This window comes from Sander lucioperca, chromosome 14 (assembly GCF_008315115.2).
Source record: "Sander lucioperca isolate FBNREF2018 chromosome 14, SLUC_FBN_1.2, whole genome shotgun sequence".
NCBI lineage: Eukaryota > Metazoa > Chordata > Actinopteri > Perciformes > Percidae > Sander > Sander lucioperca.
The window spans coordinates 21,100,370-21,119,910 of record NC_050186.1 but is presented as its reverse complement, the minus strand read 5'-3'; the positions used below and the strand labels follow the sequence as shown (position 1 = coordinate 21,119,910).

Genomic DNA, 19,541 nt, shown 5'->3' with positions numbered 1-19,541 from the left:
TAAGTATTTAGCTCTCTTAATCCCTCCAAGTCTCTCTGGCTTAAAAACATTAAATATTTCCAAGATGCCAAAACATAATGGGAAAGATTTCTTTTAAAGAGTGTCTTTGGTTTGTTATATCAGGAAAAGAAAATACGTATCAATTGTTACTTTAAATCATGTAAACGTCTTGACTGAAATATTTCTTAAAGCACATTGTTGGTGCACCTGTAAACCTGCAGGACTCATGATTAACTGAACACCAGGCAAAATATATGTAACAGCTTCACACTCTTCATCTGATCTTGCTCTTTTTTTCAAGTGCAGCCTATTTAGCTCTTCACAGCTCCCTCTTTCTCTGAATCTCTCTCTCTCCCTCCCTCTCATCCGCCTCTCCTCTCTGCACCTCTTTATCTCCTCTGTCTGTTTGGTCTCTGCCACACATTTACTCGGCTTGCTCTCATTAAGAGACGGGCGACGAGGGGGGAGAGGAGGCAGAGAGAGAGAGAGAGAGAGAGAGAGAAAGAGACCCAGAAACAGGCGAAGGGGATGAAGAAGAAACGAGCAGACGCAGAAAGGTTTAGTATGTCGAGAGAGAGATGTGAGGATAATGGAGATGTTTTACTAAATATCCAAAGAAATCAAATGAAGACTAGAGAGAAAAAAGAGAGTAGGAATTAAAAGCAGCATCGAGGATGAAGAGACAAGGGAGAAAAAAAAATGCCTCAGAAAATCAAAAAATGTTCTTTGATCCACCCACACATTTTAACAACAGTGGAGTCGATAACTCCCCAGAAAACGAGCAGGAATCCTACTACATTTTTCGAATGCATGAAAATGATTAGTGCTCATATCACATGAATCATCGATCATTTTCAAAAAAAAACACAACCTTCTGGTGTGTTGGTTGTGCATACTTCTCCTAGGCTCTCACATGCTTGCATAGTTTTCTAAAGTGGACAGGATATTACATCATGGCAAGAAAAATGTGCTGTTTAATGACAGTAGTCAGACTGAAAGAGAAGTCTGTACCCATAAAGCGAGCAGTGGAGTAACGCAATGAAATACAATGGAGGTGTCAGCAAAGCACATTCCTGAGGTCAGCTACGATGCACTTCTAGACAGTAAAGAGGAATTTCTCTTTAAATGCAGACACAAACTGCAGTCGTTTGGGTCTTAATATTATAATATCACAAGAAGGAAACTATACTGAATTTATTTATGTGAAGCCTGCTCTTTTTCCCCTTCATTTCTCGCTCAGAATACATTCATATGTGTACAAGCATAAACATCATGTACAAACATGTTTTTATTAATGTTGAAAACTATTTGAAGATGTAACATTAGGCATTTTCACTATTCTCTGCCATGTTATAGACTCAATGATTAATTAATTAAAAAAAAGTACTGACAGATCAACCAATAACCAAATAATTGTTAGTTGCAGCCTTAGTGTGCATAGTTATGGTGTTGAAAGTGTTGCTTTTTTGATGTAACCCGTCATTTTCTTCATTCCATTTTTTTTGTATCTCATTTGTATCCTCTTACTAATGGTTAATGTAATAATCTGCACATTTCTACCACAGGATGATTAATATTTTGTCACATCTTCAAGTAGTTTTATTGGTCAAAAGCACATTTTGACAGGCCAATCATTTGCTATTAATAAAGTCAACTTGTGTTTGTCTATGATGACGAGCAATCCCTCATTATGTCATTGTTTATCTTTAATATTTTAAATAATAATAAAACATTTTAAAAAAAAGTACTTTCTGTGTACTGAAGACTTCCACTGTGGACTTTTTTTTTACTGGGGACTGTGTCCTTAAACAGCATCTTGTATTGGACAATAATCCTCAAATGCTTGAGGTTTAAACAACAGAGAGGCAGTACAGACATTTCACATGCTTTTAGAGTACCAAGTGTTGTAAACCACAAGAGAAGTGATGGAAAAAAGATCAGTCCATTCCCACGATGACTAGGCAAACAACTTCAAAACGCTAGAAAGGCGGCGCCTGAACATCATGAAGTGTGTGTATGAGAGAGAGAGAGAGAGAGAGAGAGAGATAGATAGATAGATAGATAGATAGATAGATAGATAGATAGATAGATAGATAGATAGATAGATAGATAGATAGAGAGAGAGAGAGAGAGAGAGAGAGAGAGAGAGAGAGAGAGAGAGAGAGAGAGAGGGAAATGGAAAGAGAGAGAGATTATGGGAAATGTTAAAAGAAACATTGGAAGAGCATCATAACTGTCCTATAAAGAAAAAAAGCTGCATGATCCAGCAGTGTGTCAGGCATTTCAAAGACATATGACTCAACTAATAACTGTCCCTGACTCCTGACACACCATGGGAGTACACACACACACACACACACACACACACACACACACACACACATAAAGGTTTGTGGCACTATCTTTGTGGGGACCCGTCATTGACATAATGCATTCCCTAGCCCCTTACCCTAACCTTAACCATCACAACTAAATGCCTAACATTAACCCTTACCCTCACCCTAACCATAACCTAATTCTATCCCTAATCCTACAACCAAGTCTTAACCCTCAAACAGCCCTTTAAACTTGTGGGCGCCTGCATTTTGGCCCCATAAAGCTGTCAGTACCCCACAAGTATACTAGACTCCCGGTTTTTGGGCCCCACGAATATAGTTAAACACACACACACACACACACACACAGCTCTCATGGTCTCTAGAGGTATGAGCAAGAGGAAAGGATGGTTATAGACCTCCTCAGAGGCTCTACACACATTGAATGTCACTATTCATGTCACACACAGTGCTGTGCAATCTGTGCAAATTTGTTTCAGTGGCATGATGGGAAAGGAAGAGACTGTGAACACAAACCCGTACAAACTTTTCACCCTGAATTCAGATAGATTCTCTCATGTTTTTACCCACACAATGAAGCAGATATTATGACTGCCTAAGCCAATGACAAATACGTGTACTCAAACACACTACTCAAATATGTACTGCAGTACAAGCCAAAGAAAAAACAAACCAAGTGGAATCATGAAGAAAGAGGAGATTAGACAAGAAACTACTGTACTGCAAATCAGAGTTCCATCAGATTCTCCAATCATCCTCAACACGTACAGTGCCACATACATACTGCCACTTCACACACTCATATGTATACACGTCACATCCGTGTAGATAACCAGCAAGAAGAAGTCCACCCTACCTTAAATTCTTGCAGCTGCTGTTTGATCATCTCCACCTCTGTGCCGACCATGCCCTGTGCGTTCAGCCCGTCTTCGGCCCTTCCCAGCAGGCCTTGCAGTTCGCCAACCAGCCTGTAGAACTCCCGAACCCTCTCGGCAGCGTCCTCGATCTGGTCTAACCTGGCCTGGCCGCGCTCGCTCAGCTGGAGAATAGGGATAAAAAAATAAAGGAATCTTAACTGGGGGGGCGACCTCTAGCTCACCCAGTACAGTGTTCGCCCCCAATGTAGACTGAGCCCTTGGCAGCGGTTTGAATCCGACCTATGGCCCTTTGCTGCATGTTGTCCCCCTTCTCTCTCTCCTTTCCTGTCTTCAATCTATCCTATCTATTACAGTAAAGGCCACAAACAAATTTCCTTCGGGACAATAAACAGAGTTTCTGCAGGTTTCAACAAGTCAAATTTAAGACTTTTCAAGACCACACAAAAGTTGTCACAGAAGTACTTGCAAAGTAAAAAAAATATTAAAAATTGAAAAAAAGCGAGTATATATTTAGAGTAATATGATCTGTACATATACAGCAAACTATATTTGGACTAGGGAAAGAAAGAACTACATGGATGTAGGAAAATGTAGGATCTGTTTTAAATGATTTAGGACCTAGAACACAATACTTATGCATATTTAAGGCCTAAAAATTTGATTTTGAAATTTTAGACTTTTTTTTGACTTTTAACGGAAACCCTGAATAAAAATCTATCTTATCCATCTTAAAAGCCCCAAAAAATAGTCTTAAAAAAATAAATAAATAAAAGGAATCGTAACTGGATGAAACTAAATTTACATTTACATTGCATAAATAGAGTCAATAACTGCCCTAAACAATGCCACCACCACCACCATCTTCATCCTCCTCCCTCACCTTGCCGGCCTGGCGACTCAGAGCTTCCGTCTCCCTCCTGAGAGCCAGGAGGTCAGGTGAGGAGCCTTCTCGCCGCAGCATGGTGGTGCACTCCGACGTTTGGCCCTCCAGCTCCGTCCTGAGGTTGGCCAGACGGGACAAGTAGCCCTTTAGTGCTTCGGCCTGAGAGGCCAGGGAGTCTGCATCGCGTCCGACGGGGCTGAGGGAGTCCAGTTCATCATCAAGGTCAGCAATGCGCGAGAAGACATCCCGCACATGAGACTGGACCTCGCCGACGCCCTGCAGCCGGGACTCCAGGGAGGAGCAGCACTGCTCGATCTGATGGAGGAAAAAAGATGTACAGAGGTGGAGGAGAAGCCCAGTCAAATCTGTATTTCATCATGAAGTGCATCAAAATTCAATGAAAAAAAAAAACAATTGGGCATCTTCCAGCTGAAAGATCTTTCGACTCACTATATTTCTGGCATTGGATCATTTTTATTCAAGGTGTCAGACCCAATCAGAAAAAATAAAGCTAAAAAGCTAAGATGAAAAGGTAACAAGGTATCAAATCCAAAATCATGAATTAGCAGGTTCACTTTCCAGACAATGTTTTTAGAAACATTTTTGGAGTACAGTTGCAATTCGTCACAAAATTATAACAAAACCAGAAACTGCCTATGAATATATGAAGGACAGTGATGATATTACTGTGATAAACAAAGATCACCTAATCAAACCAAAGGAGCCTGTGTGGTAATATATTTACTGGAACAGAATAATGTGTAACTAAACCAGAAGATGATGCAACACAACGGCAAGTAATAACAGATTTTGTCTGTGTAGGTGCAAGAAAGAGACAATAGAAGCATTATCTAGAGCAAGAGCAGGCTGATCGGCATCACCTCTGCAGCAACTCTTTGTTTTGTTTTTTGTTTTTTTAGCAACAATGACATCACATGAATATATTTTTTTAAAAGAAATACAACTTCTCAGTTAATATCAGAGTAGTTCAGTGGTTTCATATACAGTTAAGCGTCCCTGTAATAGCTGTAACCATAAATGGAATATTTGGAAGCTGGATTGCAGAAAATAGATGCAATACTGTGGGTGCTGAATTCTCGCAGCTCCGGTTTACATTTCAAACTATGATTAAGTGTTAAATGTCCACAATGACCATATATGACGACTGTAACTCAAATAGCCAAACTCTACTGACAGCTACGGTTGTTCTGCTCTCTCTCAGCTCACTGACACTTGTCTGCTAAGCACCCACAAACACACACACACACACTTTTGGTATAAATGGTAAAACTTATTTTCACTCCAGACGGCATCATTTGTAGAGGTTACATTAATTCATAACTGTTATGATTCCTTTCATCACTCTCATGTTCTGCTGTTTTTCCACAGCTACCTGCTGGGTGGAGGACTCACTGCACTGCTTTAATATATGGGTCAGGTTATATTTTGGATATTCACTATATTTCAATGGCTATCTGTGATCAGTTTTGGGAGGAGGAAGTCCCCCCCAAACAAATCAGCTACAGTATGAAAGAAAGTTAAAGGTGCAGTAGGTAAGACTTATAAAACTAACTTTCTGTCATATTTGCTTAAACTGACCCTTTGTTCGAGTAGAACTACATGAAGCAGGTCATTTAAAAAACAAAATGTGGCACCACCTACAGCCTGTAGTGCAATTTGCAAAAATCCACCGCTCCCTGTTCAGATGCACCAATCAGGGCCAGGGGGGGGGGGGTGTCTAACTGCGTGTCAGTCACTGCTCATGCACATTCATTCTCCCTTGTGGGGGGAGGGGCTTAGGAGACCGTTTTGGGCTTTAGCAGAAAGGGGGGGGGAGGGACTAAGAAGTTGTCGATGTTCAAATTTTTTGGCTAAGACCTGGATCTTCACAATCCTACATACGCCACCTTTAAGTAAAGTGTTGGGTGCTGACACTACGCTACAAAGAAGTACCACCACTTCCCCTGAATCTCATCAGTGCACTGTGTCAGATATTATAGTGAACATCTAGTAACTCAAAACATGAACATGTGCCCTAACATAATGGTTACTGTCAAGAGAGGACATTTGAGGCATGTTCGATTGTCATGATATCTACAAAAACAACAACAACCACACTTCAACTTTTATTGCGTTTTCCTGACTGTGACTTTGCTCCTCACCTTGTCTGTTACGTCATTGTACTCTTTCTCTGTTTCCTTGGCCTGCTCCTGAAGTCTCAGTGTCCCCTCAGTGCTGCCTCCCGGTGCCTGGGGTGCGTCCTGAACCAGCCCCTGGGCCAGGTCTCTGAGGTAGACCACCTGAGGCTTCAGGGACCTTAGACTCTCCTGCTGACTTCTCAGACGCTCCAGGCTCTTTGCACTGCACGCCTGAATGGGGGAGAAGTAAACATGAATTGCTAAAGCCTAAATTAGGTCTTTATGATTTTGCACTTTTTAAAGAACAATAAAAGTGACATGAGGACAATGAACAATGTTTTTCAGTACCTGTGGTCCCAGAGCCTCCTGGACTTCAATCTGGTGCTTGGCAGCCTCCAGCCTCCTCTCTGCAGCCTGTCTGCCCTCTTCAAACTCCTTGAGGCGGCCAGCCAGCTCCTCCAGCTGGGAGGTGCAGCTGTGGAGCCTCTCGCTCAGTCCGTCCACCCTGCGGTTCAGCTGGGCCTTCTCATCTCGTACCTACAAGAAAATAAGCTTACGTTATTAACTCTTCTTTATTTACTTAAAGCTAGGGCTGGGCGATATGGAGAAAATCAAATATCACGATATTTTTGACCAAATACTTCGATATCGATACCGCAACGATATTGTAGTGTTGACTATTGGTGCTTTCACTAAATATTTACACAATGAGATTTTTGATAAATAATCATCAGTAATGTGGATATAATGACTCAGTGGGTAAAGACAAATAATAGAACAGTTACTTTACTGTAATGCAGCCTTTAAAACCAGGAAAAGACAACACTTATGCCATATTACCATATCCAAAATCTAAGACGATATCTAGTCTCATATCACGATATCGATATAATATTGATATATAGCCCAGCTCTAATTAAAGCTATAGTGCGTAGTTTCTGTCTCTGAGGAATTCTAAGCAATGACAACAAAACTGTTGGCGCATCCACATGACACAAGCCTTCCGTGACAGCGCACCACCCCCACCCCTGCTTCAGGCAGTTGCTTGTAACCAAGGAGGACACGGAGGATTAAAAAAACATGTTGGACACTTCAGAAGAGGTCATTATTTTCCCTCAACTTTCTGCCCACGAAAGTCAAAATTTTCTGAACATAGCAGTACTGAGAAATACAAAGAGTTTGGTGGCGCTGATAGTTTTATTTAGCTTTGTATCAACTCGTGTGGCAATGGTTTAAATGTAATAGACGTTCTTTAATATAAAAAAGTTACGCTTTACTTTCTGACTTTTAAAGCACATACAATACTAATTTGCTAAGAAAAAACACCTAAATTCCCAAAGCATAATAAATAAGCTATAAAGCATATTAAGACAATCAAGCAGATGAAGCAACACATCCTGAAATACACACTTGAGAGTATAAACCAAAGTCTAAAAACTATGTACCTCCTCCTCCCCGATGCAGCATTGTTCTAGCAGCTGATCTGCTGCAGTATTGAAGGCCTCGAAAAGAGGTTGTCGTCTCTCGAGGTCCAGTGATAGACCTCGAGCCTTCTGCAAGGCTTCGTCCAGGGCTGAAGAGTCCAGCGACGGCTGGATCTCTGCGGCTTTCTCGTCACACTCTGCTAACCACGGTACCAGCTCGGCCTTGTGCTGCTGGTAGGCTTCTGCTTTGCTCAGAGTGGTCTTCAGTCTGCTCTCTCTGTCTGAGATCCTCTGGTTCAGCCCCTCCCAGTCCTGCTTCAAGGAGGCCAGGCGAGACTGCAGGACAGAGCGTTCGTCTCCGCCAGCGGGGAGAGTGGCGAGCAGTGACGCTCCCTCAGCTTGAAGCAGCTCGTAGGAGCCTCGCTGACTGGCGATCCCACGCTGGAGATCATCTGTCTGTGACAGCAGGGAGCGGATGGCCTCTGGCTGACAGGGCAGAGGGTCGGTGGAGGATTCTCTGGGATCCGCCTGCTTATCGAGCCAGGAGCGCAACTCCTCAAACATCTGCTGGAACTGCTGGGTGGATGACAGGGCGGCCTGGAGCTGAGACAGACCGTCGGCTAGAGGGAAGAAAAGCAAGAGTGATCACAAAACATAAACACTGAAAAACTATTTCAAACAAGAAAAAGTGGATTTGTCAGTAGTGTTTCTTGTAATCAAAACAATATTCCCATTACAGCTAAAGAGGGATTAAGTTTAAAAAGGGAATATTGTTTGACTACATCAAAACAATGCTAATAAATTCATCAAAGTGGACCATTATCTCTGTAGAGAAAATCTGCACACAAGTCAAGCCTAAACATACCAAAACACTTACAGAACATCGGGACATATTGAGACACACTGAAAGCACACTTACTATATCGTTATACCAGTTTGTATGTAATGTGTGTGTGTGTGTGTGTGTGTGTGTGTGTGTGTGTGTGTGTGTGTGTGTGTGTGTATATGTATATATTTGTATTCATGTATTTCTCCGAATGATTTGTATATGTGACAGGAAGACGTTTGTTAAATAAGTACGTTTGTGGTGTCTTGTAATCCCATGTGGGATGGGCCAAAATGTTTGGCATGACACAGAAATAAAATATAACTAACTAACTAACTAACTATATCAACCACATAAACTCCACAAACCTGCGCGCTCCTCTAAACTCTTCAGCGGCCCGCTGACACTCGCCAGTCGTTTACTCAGCTCTTCCTTCAGGTAGGGTTCAGCCACGATGGCGCTCAGCTCCTTGCAGAGCAACTCAGCCTCGGCGAGTTCAGTCCGCCGTCTCTCCAGCTCTGAGCGGATCTCTCCGGTTTCCTGCAGGCGACGTTTCAGCGCTTCGGGCTGGGCGCTCAGCGAGGCCTGGCCATCCAACCTCTCGCCCAGAGCAGAAACACTGGAGGAGAGCTCTCTGAGCAAGGCCTGGGCAGGAGAGGAGGAGGGTTAGAAAGGGATACCGTCATGGCGACCGTATAATATGAAACCACACAACCGATCTGTCTAGAACTACCTGGTACCGCTGGCTGGTTCCTTGGGCCTGGTCGATGTGGTCTGACCTCTGAGTCAGTCGGTTTGTTAGGTCCTCCCACTGCTGGGAGATGGAGCCCAGCTCAGATCGCACCTCCTCCAGGTCCTTGGGGTCCTGAGCAGAGTCACCAGTCTGGGAGAGGATTCCCTCAGCGGACTGAGTCAGCTGGTCAAACTGTGGTCGCCTAGTCTCAAACTCGCGAAGCATGAACTTGAAGAAAGAGAAGAGGTGATTATCTCATATAATCTCATTAGCAAAGAAAAAAAAACTTGTGTTTAAATTAAAAGGAAAGCCTGAAGAAAATCGGGTAAAAATTTGAACATGAAATCTTGACATCTTTAATAACTGTGGACTAATAGAATACCTACACATTAGTTTGGGATTTGGAATTTTAATTGTACCTTGTATGTCTTAAAAATGCCAAGTCTAACAAATCTTTTAAAATAGGTTCTTATCTTCATTATCAGCGTGCCTTCATGATTGAAATGGATTTTAGTGTCAAAATAAGAGACATCCAATCTAATACATGAATTAAAAGAGTATACACTATTTACCGTTCATTAAGTGCACAAAATTATTAAGACATACAGTATCAGTTGTTCTCACCATTCTGTGGTTTTCTTTGATGCATTACCACATTGTGTGCATGTACACATGTACCTTTTGGTATTATCTCTGTGATTCTGTCTTCTATCACATACAGTACCTGTGCTTGTTGTTTCTGTGTGTTGAGCATGTTGGGGTCGATACTCAGCGGTCCCAGCACACTCATCATCAGCTCCTTCTCTCTCAGCCACGGGCCCAGCTGACTGGCAGCTGAAGCAAAGCTGCCCAGCCTATCGGCACACGTCTCCAGCTCAGTCTGCCTCTGGGCTGCAGTCTGATTGGCCGTCTGCCAGCGGGAGTCTGGGAAAATAACCAATCGAAGCAGGAGTGGGTGATACAAAATGTTGATGAATGTGTATATATATATATATATATATATATATATATATATATATATATATAATTTTTTTTTTTTTTTTTTTTGGGTTGCAGGTTGTCATAAAGCATATTCATTGTTACACATTTTCACACATTGTCTTGTTTCCTTGCTTTTCTTATAAAGGTGTTAACATTACATTAATGTCCTACTGCACAGGGTAAAAATGAGGCTAATCAGAAATGATATCAGTGATGGTGATGAAACCAAAACTTGATTTAATGTGAAGAAAACTGATATAACAATTAGATATTTGTCTTCCTCTGTCCCTCCTCTCACTTCTCTTGTCTCTTTCTCCCTCTCTGACTCATGTTCTGGGCATCTATCCGTGTGTGTGTGTGTGTGTGTGTGTGTGTGTGTGTGTGTGTGTGTTCAGTCCACATGGCTTTGAAAAGGCATTATTAAAATATGAAATACAAAGGCTCCCTTCCCTTGTTGGATTTCACCTTAAATATTTCTGTCTCCGTTACCTCATAGGAGGCCCTGGTGAAAAATATCAAGTATGCCAGCGAACAAATAGCTCTGACAGGAACACTTCCCACTCTCTCCCTGGATGATATTGATCTCTGTTCCCTGCCATCTCTAAGAAAATTTATTACAAATCCTGAGGCACTGTGCCACTTTCGTTTAAAATGTTTTTCAAAAACACACCACAATAACAATGCCTAATCTTGTTTCCTTCTTTTCTCAGTTTTGAAGCACCCTTTTTTTTTTTTTTTTTGTTTGCAAATTACTTTTTTATTATTTTTAAGCAAATTGAGAGGGTTGACATGGGCAAAATAATACTATCAAGGGTTTTACATTGTTGTTATATTGTAGTCTTAAGGTAAAAGTCAGTTTCTCAATACAGTTCATTGTCATCCTTTGTTGGAAGGTTTGCCTGCGGCGATATCTGCGTGATGGCTTTCTTGCTAGAAGCCAAAAGCATTTACAAAATATATTCATTGTGTGCCATAAGTATGTGGACTTGGACTTGCATTTGTATAGTGCCTTTTTAGTCCTATGACCACTCAAAGCACTCCACGCTACATGCCACATTTACCCCATTCACACACACACATTCATACACTGATGCAATGCAAGGTGCCAATCTGCTAATCGGGATCTAATCTAATCATTCGAACACCGATGGCACAGCCTTCGGGAACAATTAGTTCAGAATCTTGCCTAAGGACAACGGCTCTACCTCCTGAGCCACAGCCGTCCCATATATCCAGGCTTTTGCACATGTATAACGTAAAAAAGAACCATTAACATCTACTCCAAATATTTTCATTAGCCCTTTAGCAAGCTCTTACAATACCAATGTAAAATTCTCACAGATCACATTCCTCTAAATGGATGACTCTTTCAGCTCAGATCTCTGTATCACTAACTTATACATGTTACCTCCATATGACTGCCTCAGGTTCTGACACAATATACTATCTTCACAATGGCTCTTCCTTTACTTGTAACGTGGTGCTTTAAGTACTGCACATAGCCTTTATCCATCATTCTACTGTAGTTTTTGCCTTTGGCCACCTGCATTAGTTGAGTCAGATTGTCTTATCATCTTGTCATATGTCCCTTATATATTTTTTGTTATCTGCAGCACATACCTATCTCTTGCAGCTGCTGTCTCCAGGTGTCTGCCTCAGGAGAATCAGGATTGTCAGCGATCAGCTTCCTCAGTGTGCTCTTCAGCTCCTCTACCTTCCCCGAGTGGTCAGCCAGCTCTGAAAGCAGAGCCTAAAGAAGAAAGGGAAGAAGGCCGTGTCAGGACTTAAATCATCAACTTAAACAAGAGATTAGATAAAGCAAACATGAGTGTTGATGTGTGAGTTTAGATATAAGCAGATAAGACAATGTTTGTGTCAATTTGGGCACTACATTATCTGCTGCAATATTCAAAACTGAAAATGGAAAATGTTTTATTAGTTAGAAATCTGTTTTAGGAATGGGCATTTTTTGGGCAAGATTATAATGTATACCAGGTGATTTTACTGTATGGTGTTCAGTGCTAATGTAGAAAAAGGGTGATAAAACAGGCACGGTAGATGGACCCACCTTGTTCTCCTCTGCCTGGGCGCGTACCACCTCAGGTTTGGAGGGGGAGGCGGTCTGTCCCTGTTTCAGGCTGTGTTCTCTGTCTGTCAGCCAGTTCTTCAGCTCATCGGTGCCCTGCCTGGCCTTCTGCCTCAGCTCCAGCGAGGTCTTCTGGCGACCAAGACGCTCCTTTAACTCCCCGCCCAGCGTCTCATATCGACCGTTTACATCAGATACGGCTACCTGGAGCTCCGTCAGGTCTGAGGGCACAATAGGAGCAGGGAGAAAATCGGAGGAGAGATTAGCAGCAGGGCAGAAACAGGAAATAGATGTAAATCTTAATTGAATAAGTCGACAGATCTAGTTATAATAAGAACTACAGTTGTTATCAGCCTACAGGTGTGTAGTTCAGGTAGATCAGGACAGCCTAGATGAAGGGAGACCCTGATGTTGCGATAATAATGTGTTTTTTTAATTCAACAAATTTGCCACTGACAGATGTTTTGCATGGACAGACAGCTGACAGAGACAGGACACTGGAAACAGTCAAACAGAAAGTAATCTCTCAAAGTGACAGTTATGAGAAAATTATAAACACCAACATACAGTAGCTGGAGCACAATTCAATTGATGTTAAAATGTATCTTAATAAATAAAAAGAGGAAGAGAGAGAGAGAGAGAGAGAGAGAGAGAGAGAGAGAGGGCTAGAGCTCACCTTTACAGGTGTGAATGCCATTGACACTGCTGGGACCGGCTGAGCCATTGATTTGAGGAGCACCTGGGAGAAAGACAGACACCTGACTGAGACAGTGGCACTACAACACACTCATGCAAGCATGGTCACACACGCAAAACAGGACCAGTGATTTACCGGATACGTTCAAAAAATGTGGACACATTTAAAGTTCTGACACAAACTCTCAACAGCACCGGGAAGCCTCACAAATACTTCAGAGTGCACAGAGCTCAGCAGGACAACTGGGGACGCTGCACAAAAGCCGTGAAAACTGACAAGAGTAGTGAGAAAGACATGGAGCATACCCATAGTCTTTAATAACACAGATGTTTAATGGATGAATCAAAAGCAACATTTATACAAACATCCATGTATGTAATAGCTGCTTTCTGATCCAACCATAAAAACTAACAAACCTTTGTGCTTCCTTTGAATTTTACTTTTAACTTAACATAAATTATATTTCTTTTGCCTTCCACAGAAAAAAAAACATTAGCTTGCTTAGATTTAACCATGCACTTATGATGGCGGATTTGCACCGTCATATTTTTATTTGTAATCTTTTGCATGTTTGTATACTGCTGCACTTCCCTGTGTGTGAGTAACAAGCATAGTGTGCGAGTGCTGTGCACGAGCCTAGGCGCATTTTACTAATTTGCTGTAAAAAATAACAATGAAATGCTGCGCTATTGACCAGGTTTTTGTTGGTCAATGGCACAATCACGTCCCACTGCCTCAAGATAGCAATACGCCAAGAATGCACCAGAACAAACCTCCCTGTAAGACCAGCACGCCCATGGGTGCAAAGATGGGCGCAGGTGCATTTGCTATTTAAACAACGTGGGCGCTGGGCAGGAAATTGACAACTGCGTCAGTCTTCAACTAGCGAAGACACTTGCGTTGGGTTTTGCGCTGCGCCGGGTGCAAGATAGGAACCAAAGAGTGGGTCCGTACTTAGAAAGTTGGAGAAACTAACTTGAGATAGAAGAGAATTATTGAGGTCTTAGTTTGTGGTTTTGTCGTATTTCACTGCATTTTATTGTAAAGTTTCCTGCCTTTTTGGCCCCTGTGCAATTTAAAAAAAACATGCAGGTAACAAGACTGCTTTCGATGTTTGAAGAACATTATAATTGCTGTGACATTATCAAACCTGCCATGACAGCTTCGCTGTACCAAAAACAAATTACCATAAGTAAATGAATTATTAATGCATACTGCCTTCTTCCCTGCTCCACTTGTGATTTATTTTTCAGTTCTGTGTTTCTCTTGGGTCAAATCATTTTATGATTTTCTTCCTCCCACCTACATCATCTGTGAATGTCACCTCAGATCACTTACAGAAATGCTCTCAGTAGGAAAATAAGTCATTTAAACAGGGGGAGAATTGATTCGGCAGTGTCTCCATCTTTGTCCTTACCAGTTTTGGTCTGAGGAGTGGTGATGTCGATGATGAGGGACTCCAGCTCTGAGCCCGTCTTGTTCAGTTCCTGAACTCTTGATCCCTGTGACTCCCAGTCATTTAGCAAGTCCTGAAGGAAAATAAATGCATTTTGCTGAGTCATTGAGCTTTAAGAGCACGTGATATAGTCACTGGATTCAAACAGCATGTTCACTAAATGTTTTCCACCTGTTTAGGTAAAACCGGTGGACACACACACACACACACACACACACACACACACACACACACCTTGAGCTGCTGCACTCTTCTCTGCAGGCCCTCTGTGTTGAGGTTGGCCTCTTTGGACGGCAGCTGGTCTTGTGCTGTCTGAAGCCACCTGAGGAGAGAGCCAGAGACGCCGCGGAACTGCAACAGCTGCTGCTCGCAGGTCTGGATGGCAGCAAACCTGTGAGAGGAAAACAGAGGAGGGCAGGGGGAGGAATAGAGTGTGGTATGAAGAACAGCAAGTGAAGGTAGGAAGCGGTGATGAAGGGGACGAGGAGGAGTTGATAAGGAGGAGGAGATAAGGAAAAGGTGGAGAAGAAAAGCGGACGAGGTGAGGACAGAGCACAGAAAATTCAGCTTTAATCACATTTTTATGTTTTCAATGCAAAATAAAGCATTAAAACATTAATCTCTCGTAAGATGTTCCTACATCATATTCTCTAAAAAAAAAAAATAATAATAATAATACACAAAAGCACTACTGACAGGGATTAATTGTTATTCAAGGTTCACTCTGGCCAGCATTAACGCAGCCTTGACCTCCCTCTCTTTCTCGGCTGGAAAAGTGCTGACTGCCCGTAGACAAAACAGCCCTGAGAAGTCGTCTGGCATGGAGCAGTATCATTATCATGTTGCTATTTTCTCCCCCTCGGGATTCGAGGCTTGGAGTCATCCGAGTAGGACGTTTATAGAGCGGACAATGAGCCATGTCCACTCTGCTTATATTAGCACCCAGGCCTGCTCATCAGCTCACACTGGCCACACACATACACTAGACACACACACAAACACACTGTACAGTAACCAACTGCTGTGAAACATCATGCAGCACAGCAAATAATCCCCTACATGTACATCATGTACAGTATTTTCTATGAGTGCAACAAGGTTACTAAGATAACCTGCTGACAGCTGTGTTTTAGATTATAGATACGTGATCACGTTCTTTTGCTTTTAATATCTGATCAGGACATGTTTAAATATGTCAATACAACAGCCTATATTGTTTGTTGTTATGTGACTGGCTGACCAAACTCAAGTATAATCTAATATATCTGCACCAGGCAGATGGTATTTATAAATTCCCAGTCCCCTTCTGACAGGCTGAAATTACGTCAGACAGGGTAGGCATAGCAACTGGTGCTCCATGAAGGCTACAAATTTAGAAATCAAATTTTGGAAATGCCAGCAGCATAGTCTGTTCTGCAGAACCTGTCACAGTGTTTTTTTTTTTTGTTTGTTTTTTTTTGTTTTTTACAAGTAAGCCGATCATATTTAATCAAATCATAATTTTATTTCTGGCTCTAAAAGGTTTTCTGGTTGGTTGTCAGTTGCACTGGAATTGACCCTAGCCATATTTCAACATCAAAAACTATACAGCCTGATGATGTACAGATTCCTAACAGCTTTGTATTTGGTGCCCCCTTGTGTCATTTATGGTAAACTGCAGAATTCATAAGAAAGGGAATAAAAAGATTTAGGCAGTTGAAATATTTTTTAAAGATAATCATTCCCATTACTCCCATTGTATACATAATCAACCATGTTAAAGCCGAGAACACTGATTTGTATCTATTTTTGTTTTTCTATTAACTAGGACAAAAAAGGACAAAACCATCCTCAGCAAAGTCATGTAAATTAAGGCCGATTGTTAAGACTCCACATATACGGCCGAGTACTACAAAAAGGCACTTCTAACATGTTATCAGTTAACATTTTTACCTTTTGTTGACATTGGCTTCCAGTTGGGTGAACTCATCAGACACCCCTTTGACATTATCCAATAAGCTTTGAGTGTTATTGAAAGCTTTTGATTGGCTGAGCTCGGTGCCGAGGTTGCAGAAGAATTTCAGCTGGCCAGCTTCCTGCTCTAGCTCGGACCTGACCTCCTGAGAAAAGACACACGGGACAAAAGTGTAGATTAGACCGACAGCGTAACTCAACTACTGATGCCCTGAGAGGCTTTAAGAAATCATATAACTCTACGGACCTCAATGGTCTGCCTGTAGTCATCCACGTTGCGGTCTGGTTGGCCGGCGGGGCTCAGAGCCTTCAGTCGGCTCTGGGTGAAGACCTGGAGGTCGGTCCCCAGCCGCTCGTAGCTCTCCAGCCGGGGCAACAGTCCTTTGAGCTCAGCTTCCCTCTCGCCCTGGCTAGCCTGTGCTGCAGCGTAGCGCTGAGTCAGTTCATCTAAAGCGCCCTGGAGGCCAGAGGCCGTGGAGGCGTCAGAGCTCTTAAGGAGTTTGGAAACAGAGTCTCGTGTTGCTTCCACGCTGCCCTGTCTGGACAGCAGCTCCTGGCGAAGTTTCTGGGGAAAGAAGAGGAGAAGTTGTGTTTAAAATAAATTGAGAATGCAATCATCAGCAATATTTTGTGGCAATTAAAGTTGTGCAATCATTCTATTCACTGAGGAAACCTGCAGAGTTCCCTCTGGTTTTACTCCTACCTGGTTCTGTGTCAAGGCGTCTTGTACAGCCTGTGCGGAGGGCTCTACAGGACCAGGATTCAGAACCAGGTTGTCCAGCCAGCTCAGCAGACCCTTTAAGCCCTCCTGGACGCTGACCGACTGGGCCACAGCTGTCTGCAGCTGCTCGGCCCGTTCTGACACAGACGCAGAGAGGGAGCCGAACCTCTTCTCTAAACCATCTAAAAAAAAAAGAAAAACATTACTTTTTTTTTTTTTTATTTACTCGTCATTTTTACATCCATCCATTTACATCTGCTAAATGTAAACAGTTAATCATGAATGTGCATTTGTGAGTGCTTGTTTTGACACTGTGAAAAAAATTCACAGACTGAGACAACACACCCAGTCAGAGTCAGTGGTTTGTGGGCTCAATGGTGTTTTAAGCCCCCAACGTCTCCTTCCAGGCAGCGCTGCGACCGTTGACTTCAAGGCACCTAACCTGAACCCTAACCATAACCATTGCCTAATCCTAGTGCGGATTTAGAAACGGTTTGTGGATAAGACTAAGAGGGGCAGATTAAGTGAGTTAAGTTACCTGCTGCACAGAGGATGTCAACAGCTTTTAGGGACGGAGACTCATCTGTGCTGACCAGATCTCTTCCTGCTCTCTTCACCTTCTCCAGCTGCACCGAACGCTCAGCCAGCTCGTCCTGCAGCAGCTGAGGACAGATGACAGACTTGGAGTCAACATTAAATCATGTCTACAGCTGAGAGGGAATTTTAAAAAACCAAGACAATGTTTCCACATACTTTTCATTTTAGTATTCCACTCTTTTTTCCAGACATTAATCTTTTTGAATCAATTTAAATTTTTGGTCAGAACTCAACATGATGTAGTGACTGGGAAAGGTGTCATGAATTACATTTTTCCATTCTCCGAAAATCTTTTTCTGCCTTCTGCCTCATCTTATTGTTTTGTTCATCTCAATGTGTGTAATCTGTGCTTCACCTGTACTTGTCGTAGTGTGTTCTCCAGGTTCTGGGGGTCTGTCTCCCCACTGGGCTTGGCTATGCTTTGGTTCTGTTCCTGAGTGCTGAGCCAGGAGTGGAGGGAGACGACCTCATCCTGGTACTGCTGGTACCTCTCCAACAGGCCGGACAAACGGCCGCCCAACTCTGTTGACTGCACACAAAGAGTGTCAATGTTTGTGTAAATTCAAGGCAAAATGCAAGAACTAATTAATTAAGCACAATTGATCACTTTCTCAGAATCTCTTCTAGTATCCCTCACCTTGGTGTGTAGGGTTGTGTATCTGTGGTTAGCATCCTGTAGTTTGTCAGTTACCAGCTGCTTGGTGTTGTCCAGAGCTGGGTCTGAACCACCAACTTGCTCCAGAGCTCCTTGTACAGAGTCCAGAACCTTTTGACCGGAGATGGAAACAAACCGCAGGTCCGCCTTGTGGCAAATTACATCTTCAGCAAGCTGGAAATACAGAGACATTTACAGGTCAGTTGGAAACACATTCATGCACATACAGTATGTGCAGTATGTTCGGAGGAAAAAAAAAATACATTTTGATAAAAAACCTGAGTGTTAATGGAAAGCATGATCATGACCAGCAGGTCCTTAGTTCAAATTTCCAGAATAGCTGGAACAGGATATAAAACACTGCAAATGTGATATCAAGGGACTTTTAACAAGAAAATTAGCCTGAAAATTGCTTCAGTAGAGTTTCTCAGTGGCTCCCAGATGAGAATGTGTGAGTGTAAATGAGGGCATGTCAGGGCGTATGGATGGATGGAAACTGAGCATGGAAACTCAGTCTTCCATGGGTAATTAGAGGTGAAAAAAGCATAGTTGGTCAGTGTGTGTTTTTACTCAGCTACACTGGGCTCAGATGCAGTGATATGAGTGATATTTCTGTAGAGCCACAGTGACAGCATTTTCAAACCTGCAGGGCAACTTGCCCCATTTACAGTACAGGCAAGAAAAGCAACAGCAGCAGCAGCAGCAGTTTGGACCTGCAGATGTAGACGTTCTGATACTCAGGCCACGTAGTGACAATGACTCTTAAAACTGCTGTTTTGAATATTTTGTATAGCTGCTGAGTGTGTCCAAGGTGTTTTTAAACTGTAAAAAATGTAAGTTGTTGTCTGTAGCATTCTTTTTATCAATATTAGGAAGAGTGCGGAGTTCACACTGTCCCAGGGGTGTGCACCTACTTTCTTTACAACACCATATTATAAGACTGTGCTGCTATTCATTTTTTTCCTGGGTGGCAACATCAACATGTCTCTCTCTATCTGCTGGTCTAAAGTGCTGCTGCTCTTACTTTCCTGTGAGTGTCATAGGTTATGTAAATTTGGTCTGACATGACTGAACAGCTCCCTCTTGTGGAAAATCTGGAGCCTGTTAAATGGTAATGATAAACTCATACACACACACACACACACACACACACACACACACACACACACACGTTTGT

The 19,541-nt window shown here is 42.5% G+C and overlaps 1 protein-coding gene across 36 annotated transcripts in view; it reads right to left on the bottom strand.

The window, feature by feature from the left end:
• The window catches only part of macf1a (microtubule actin crosslinking factor 1a), a 240,862-nt gene that overhangs the window by 57,902 nt on the left and 163,419 nt on the right, over positions 1-19,541 (bottom strand). For all 36 annotated transcript variants that reach the window (XM_031295606.2, XM_031295615.2, XM_035991438.1 and 33 more), the window contains 19 exons: positions 18,347-18,538; positions 18,065-18,238; positions 17,651-17,774; positions 17,095-17,294; positions 16,639-16,956; positions 16,371-16,537; positions 14,673-14,829; positions 14,400-14,511; positions 12,962-13,024; positions 12,268-12,506; positions 11,820-11,949; positions 9,943-10,142; positions 9,219-9,446; positions 8,854-9,130; positions 7,681-8,279; positions 6,584-6,772; positions 6,260-6,466; positions 4,095-4,412; positions 3,193-3,375 (listed from right to left, as the gene is read on the bottom strand). In XM_031295606.2, the coding sequence (XP_031151466.1) occupies positions 3,193-3,375; positions 4,095-4,412; positions 6,260-6,466; positions 6,584-6,772; positions 7,681-8,279; positions 8,854-9,130; positions 9,219-9,446; positions 9,943-10,142; positions 11,820-11,949; positions 12,268-12,506; positions 12,962-13,024; positions 14,400-14,511; positions 14,673-14,829; positions 16,371-16,537; positions 16,639-16,956; positions 17,095-17,294; positions 17,651-17,774; positions 18,065-18,238; positions 18,347-18,538 (4,077 nt within the window). The remainder of the gene's footprint in view (positions 1-3,192; positions 3,376-4,094; positions 4,413-6,259; positions 6,467-6,583; positions 6,773-7,680; positions 8,280-8,853; positions 9,131-9,218; positions 9,447-9,942; positions 10,143-11,819; positions 11,950-12,267; positions 12,507-12,961; positions 13,025-14,399; positions 14,512-14,672; positions 14,830-16,370; positions 16,538-16,638; positions 16,957-17,094; positions 17,295-17,650; positions 17,775-18,064; positions 18,239-18,346; positions 18,539-19,541) is intronic.